Source organism: Vombatus ursinus, unplaced genomic scaffold (assembly GCF_900497805.2).
Source record: "Vombatus ursinus unplaced genomic scaffold, bare-nosed wombat genome assembly UNPS02014773.1, whole genome shotgun sequence".
In the NCBI taxonomy this organism is placed as follows: domain Eukaryota; kingdom Metazoa; phylum Chordata; class Mammalia; order Diprotodontia; family Vombatidae; genus Vombatus; species Vombatus ursinus.
This window is the reverse complement of record NW_020954551.1, coordinates 28064229-28070742: the sequence shown is the minus strand read 5'-3', so window position 1 is coordinate 28070742 and position 6514 is coordinate 28064229. Positions and strand designations below refer to the sequence as shown.

General features: G+C 40.2%; 1 protein-coding gene across 2 annotated transcripts in view; it reads left to right on the top strand.

The window, feature by feature from the left end:
* Positions 1-4611: 4611 nt before the first annotated feature.
* The window catches only part of SUMF1 (sulfatase modifying factor 1), a 97700-nt gene continuing 95797 nt past the window's right edge, over positions 4612-6514 (top strand). The window contains exon 1 of one of the 2 annotated variants that reach the window (XM_027864006.1): positions 4612-4947. In XM_027864006.1, coding sequence (XP_027719807.1) covers positions 4612-4947 — 336 coding nt within the window. The remainder of the gene's footprint in view (positions 4948-6514) is intronic. The other variant, XM_027864007.1, reaches the window with a different exon arrangement.

The following is a 6514-nucleotide window of genomic DNA, read 5'->3' as shown; positions in this document are numbered from 1 at the left end:
AGCCACTTTAACATGTTAGTTTGAAATTGTCCTCAGAGCATAGGCAGTTGAGAAACAGTCACCATTGCCCCCTTGGCATCTTATTCAGAATCTCTAGCATACTGAATAGCAAAAAGATAGAACAAATTGGGGAAAGTTCTATGATGTTGTACATAAAGGTTGACACAAAACTGCCAGTCAGGTAGTAGCTTTGAAGAAAATCAGATCAGAGAGTGAGGGGACCTAAGTACTACAATTTGAGAAATTTCTCTATTCTGAAAGTGTTTCATCATTTTAGCAGTCTTCAAGAGGTACTAGTGCAAGACACTAGACTATACCTCATTTTAAAATTCCTTTCTATGGATCTCAAGAAATACTTGGATTCTATTCTTCCTGACCAGTATATATGGATTCTTCACTTGCTAAAAGTTATTTGTGCCAAATCTTAGAAGTCACTGATTTTTGTCATTTAAAAAGAGTTGCAGGCTTTCTTGGAATGAAAACTTATTGCTGTATATTTTGAATCCTCTCTCATGTTCTGCTGTGCACAAGGCAATGTTTTTTTTTCTTATTTTGTATTAGTTTTAATATTTATGTTTGTTTCTTTTTTCTTTTCTTATTTTGTATATAAGTTTTAAATAAAAAATTTACCAAAAAAAGAGTTGTTCACAGAGATTTCATATCTTAAAATTTGTTAATATATGATATGCCTCTTATATATACATGAGACCGTAACATTCTGGTACAAATACCTAGGGGTATTGCTAGAGTCTGTAAGATATTCCATTTCAGTACAGGCGTATGTAGAGTTGAATATACTATGCTATATTCTATACATATATACATATACATATACATACATATGAAAAAAGAGGGGAGAGAAAGAGACAGAGACAGACAGAGAGAGAGAGAGAGAGAGAGAGAGAGAGAGAGAGAGAAACAGGATTCAATCAATATTGGCTGAATTGGCAACCAAGAAGCTACTTTTCCATGGAGATTTGGACATTGATCAACTCTTTAGAATCTTCAGAGCTTTATGAATTCCTAACTATAAAAGTGACCCAAGTTGAATTAATGTCAGATCATAAGAGAATATTCCCCAAATGGGAACCAAGAAGCCTGACATCTCATGTCAAAAACCTAGTTGAAAATAGCATAGATCTGCTCTCTAAAATGTTAGTCTATGATTCTGCTAAACAAATTGCTAGCAAAATGGCATTGAACCATCCATATTGTATAACCCTTTGGCCAGAGTAGTACTTTGAGGGTTTTGGAGGGTTCCGTCCCAGCTATGCTTCTGACTTTTCAGATTCCATACCATGACTCTGTTGACTTCTCATCTAGGTGGCTAAGTAGTCCAAAGTATAGAGTACTGGACTTGGAATCAGGAAAACTCGAATTCATATCCTGCCTCAGGCATTTACTACTCTTGGCTGGTCACTTAATCTCTATTTGTCTCAGTTTCTTCATCCATAACAAGGTGAAAATAATAGCACCTATCTCCTAGGATTATTGTGAGGAGTAAATGAAATATTTGTAAAGCAAAGGGGTATGCAAATGTTAAGTATTATTGTTATTCTTACCCTGAATCTTCCTTCAGTGCCTACGTGGGGACTTCTTGCCCTGGAACATCCCTCTGCCAACCTGGTCCCCTTCTTCCATTGGTGAGTTCCTTCCAGGCCTCTATTTTGGAATCCAGTCTTGGCTAGACATGTGCTGATTATCAGCTTTGCTATCTCTCCCTACTCTCCTCCACCTCCCCCACTACTTTTCAGGTTCTTTCCACTTCTTGTCTTCCCCAAGTAAGCACCTTGAAGAGGCTGTTTTGTTTTTGTTTGGATTTTTAGCACAGTGCATGGCATATAGCATGCCCTAGTTCTTGTCTTCTTGCCTCAGTCAGATCTAGTTCTCTAGCCAAATGTTACCGGGAGTTTTGTATCAAGAATGAATAGTCCTCTTTTACTTTTAAAACTCTGTCAGTTTGTCTTTATATATGTATTTCCTTCCTTTCTTGCAAAACTGAAGTTGTCCTTTGTTTTTAAAGGTGTTGTTTAAAACTGTAAACATTATTAAAATGAATAAAGCTCTCTGTAGATGGAATCATTATACTTGTTTTGTTTTCTACAAATAAAACTATAAATCCCCAAAACTTTTTTGTTTGTTGTATATAAAATGTACCCATGACATACTTTTAAATTTAATCTGCATTATTAACATTTTCTTTATCACGTTCTAAAGTCGAGGCAATAAATAACATAGTAACATAGTAAATCAAGCCCTGATTTATAGACTTCTGAGGTGTAGATGCTCACCCTGAAAATTTGATAATCAGAGCCAGTTTAGGCTGGTTCTGGTATACTCTCTGACGGATCTGTGTTCTCATCAATGTGACTACTCTCTAACATGGCAGATTACAATCCATCTACGCCTTCTTATTCTGTGGAATTCTTATCCATATGTTTCTTTTTTATTTATTTTTGAATTAACAAATACTTATTTTTCTCTCCTTCCTACCTTCCCCCCCATTTAAAAGAAAAAAAAACAACAAAGTGCATAGTCAAGGAAAACAATTTCCCTCTTTGTCCTTGTTTAAAAATGTCTCATTTTGCATCTTGAATCCATCACCTCTTTGTCAGGAGATGGGTAGTGTAATTCATCATCAATCTTCTGGGCCCATAGTTGGTCATTGTACAGATCAGAGTCCTTAAATCTTTCAAAGTTATTTGTCTCTACAATGTTATTGTATAGATTGTTTATTTAATTCCTGGATAAAAAGGACAAATGAAGCAATCCTAATGATACAACATTTTAAAAAATTGTACCAATAAAATCAATGCAACTAGATTAAAAAGAAAAGATATGGATTTGGAAAAAATTTGCATTCAATATCTCTGGGAAAAAAGTCTGAGTATGACTTACAATATCTATAGAGATATACCAGAAATATATAAAATCAACAGCTATTCCTTAGTAGACAAGAGCTCAAAGGACATCAGTGGTTTTAAAGGAAATAGAAATTATTGATAACGACCTGAAAAAATGTTCAAAAATACTAGAAGCTAAAAAATGCAAATTAAAAATTACCTCATACACAGTCAAAATGGGGAAGTTGTTTTGCTTGACTAGGCAAATTTGTTATAAAGGTTTTGCTTTTTTTTTTCTTAGTGCAGAGGAGTGGAGTGTAAAAGGGGAGCAAAGGGTAGTGTTGCTCTTTCCCCCCAAAAAAAGAAAAAGAAAAGAAAGTAGAGAGTTATTGAAATGTTTGTGAAATGCATAGAGAACAGAAGGTCAGAAGGAATCACCAAGCAAGATAGCTTTGAATACAATATTGAATTTATTATATGCTTTTAAAGAAAGGCAAGCTTTATATTTTCATCTTTTTTCTGTTCTACTGTATATGGAAGTACTCATTTTAATTCATGTTTGTTAAGAATTAAAAAGTGGAAAACATAAAACTCACCTCATCCTCATCAATCAGTCAATAAGCATTAATTAATGCTGACTACGTGCCAGGCACTGTGCTAACAAACCTAGTAATGATGGGAAAACCTATTGTGACCTGTGGAAAATTGACATGCTATTTCACTGCTTTAGGAGCTGTGAATTATCTTGAAAATAATTTGGAATGTGCAGTAAAAAGAGCACTGGATTTGGAGTTGGATGACTTGGTTTTGAATCTCGATTCCAAAACTCATTATCCATGTGACCTTGGTCAAATCACTTAACCTCTTTGGATTTCAGTTTCCTCATCTGTCAAATATGGGAATTGGGCTATCTGATATCTGCGGTCCCTGTTAACATTAAACCTGTGATCCTGTAAAATAAAAGTTACTAAATTGTTCATACTCTGACTCAAAGATCCCATTTCAGAGACTACATACCGAGGTCAGTGACAGCAAGAAAAGACAAATATGTATAAAGATGTCCATTACAGGGGCAGCTAGGTGGCCCAGTGGATAGAGCCTGGCCCTGGAGTCAGGAGGACCTGAGTTCAAATCTGGCCTCAGATACATAACACTTACTAGCTGTGTGACTCTGGCCAAGTCACTTAACCCCAATTGCCTTGCAAAAAACAAATGTCCATTACAATATCATTTGTGATAACAAAAAGGTGAAAGAAAACAAGAGATGTTCCTGTCATTGGGGGCTGGCTTCATAAACTAAGTTATATGAATGCAGTGAGGCATCATACTATAGATAGAAAATTCACCTAATCTCCAGGAAGATCAGATCGTGAGATTTTGGGTGCATGGGTTGTCTTTTGCTTCTTTTTGTGTACCCAACGTTTAGCACAGTGCCTGGCACATTTGTTGTTGTTCGACTGTTTCAGACTCCTTGTGACTCCATGTGGGGTTTTCTCGGCAAAGATACTGCAGTGGTTTGCGATTTCCTTCTCAAGCCCGTTTTACAGATGAGGAAAATGAGGCAAACGGGGTTAAATGACTTGCCTGTGTTCACAGAACTATCAGGTGTGTGTGTGTGTGTGTGTGTGTGTGTGTTTCCTGGGCATCTACTACGGGCCCCACAAACGACGTTTCTGCCCAAACACCGAGGAGCACAGAGGTGAGCGCCGAGAACTGACCTTGCAGACCAGAACCCAGACCTTCCAAGTTCTGAGAAGCGGGCGCACACATGCGCGCCAGCTGCTCTTTAGAGGGTCCGGGCTCACGTGACTCCGAGCGGTCACATGGCTCTTCAGACAACATGGCTGCGCCCGGCTTGTGGCTGACTCGACCACGCCGGGTCCCGCCGATGCTGCTCCTGCTGCGGCTGCTGATCATTGGGGCAGTGGGGGCGGCCCGGGGCCTGGGCTCGGAGGCTGGACCCGCCTCAGTCGACGCGGCCCACGCGGCGGGAACATGCGGCTGCGGCTCTCCCCAGCGACCTGGGACGGAGGCGCACAGATACTCGCGGGAGGCGAACGTGGCAGAGCGGGCCTCAGCCGAACGGCCGGTGCTGCCCCCGCAGGTCGGCGGCGGGGGTAGGGGGCCCTGGGCCCGGGCTGGGGGACGCTTGCCACGTAGCAGAGCCTCGGGAGGACCAGAGGCTCTTTCCCCCCACCCCCCGTGCCCCCGGACTGGTGTCAGGCGGGTTTGGCCTTTTGCGGTCTGAGTGGCCCAGCTGTACTCGGCCTGGGGAGATACCATCTCCTCGTGGAAGGAGCTCTGAATTTGGAGTCAGAGAACCTGACTTCAAATCTCAGCTTTGCTTTTAACTGCCTATTTAGTGTGGTCGTGGGCAAGATGCTCTTTGTTTGGGCCTCAGTTTCCTCATCTGTAAAATAAAGGGGTTGAAGGCGATCTCTCAGATTCCTTTGAAGCTCCTGAGACCTGCCACGCCCACACAAACCCTTGAGGCTTGATCCCATGAAACTTGGATTTGCTGTTCTCCTGACTCAGTTAATGTCTACTGATTTAATCTTTTCCAGTGTTTGGGCTTGTACCTTGTTACCTAAGAGGAGGTGCGGCTGTGATTTCTCTGGTCTTGGTTGGATGAGACTTTAGTAGGTTCTTGCTTCAGCAAGCATTGGTACTTCATGGGTCAGGCCTGTGCTTGCTGAGCCTGGACGTGGCCCCTGCCCTCAAAAAGTTCACATTCTAATGAAACTTCAGGATACTAACTAGCTATGTGACCTTCATCAAGTTGCTTAACATCTCTGGGCCTCAGTTAACTTACCTGTAAAATCAGGGATTTCATGGTATAGATGAAGAACTGTTGGATTTGATCAAGGTGAGCACTTGACCCCCAAAGTCTCATCCAGCTCTAAATATAGGGGAGGGGGTCCCAAAAAGCCTTAGTGGAGTTTTAAGTGTAGTTTAGGACATTTTCAACAGGCTGCATGATATTTTATAACATGCAAGTGGTTTGTCTAAATGTTTATCTGGATCAATCATTTCCATAGCAGTAGTGGTCTTTCTAAACCATTGGGAACCTTGAAAGTGACAGAAGCCTGTGTCCTTCTGCCCCTTATGGAGTTTATAAAATATATTTCCTAATTACTTTAGGATGTCTTCAAGGGATTTTGTAGGAATGTAGACTTCTTAATGTTTGTCATAATCCATTATTAATTTGATAGTCCTGGATTTTATTTCCTTAGTGTTTCAGTGTGGGAGTTGATGACTATTCAGTCCTCAAGTCTTCAAAGATGTCTAACTTACTGGTCTTTGGTAATAGCTGACATTCCTTAGGGTTTGTGAAGTGCTCACCGATATTTCCTTTGTGAAGTGAGCATTCCTGGTATTATCCTCTTTTGTAGATGAAGGAAGTTAGGCTGCAGCTCGTGTAGGGTATTAAGATAGATTGCTTGAAAGGAAGTACTTTTTTCTTCCTGTTTTCCTTTGTCTATAAATATTAGTCTACTTGTAAGGTTACTGTGGGCTTACTATGAAACTTGCTTTGCTACCTATGTTATTCTACTTTCAGTGAGTCAGATGTACCTGTCTCAGTGTCCTTGGTAGGTATCTCTTTTGTACTAGACATTTCTCTAAAGTTTCTTCCAAGTTTAAATCCTTATGTAACCTGTGATTATTCCTAT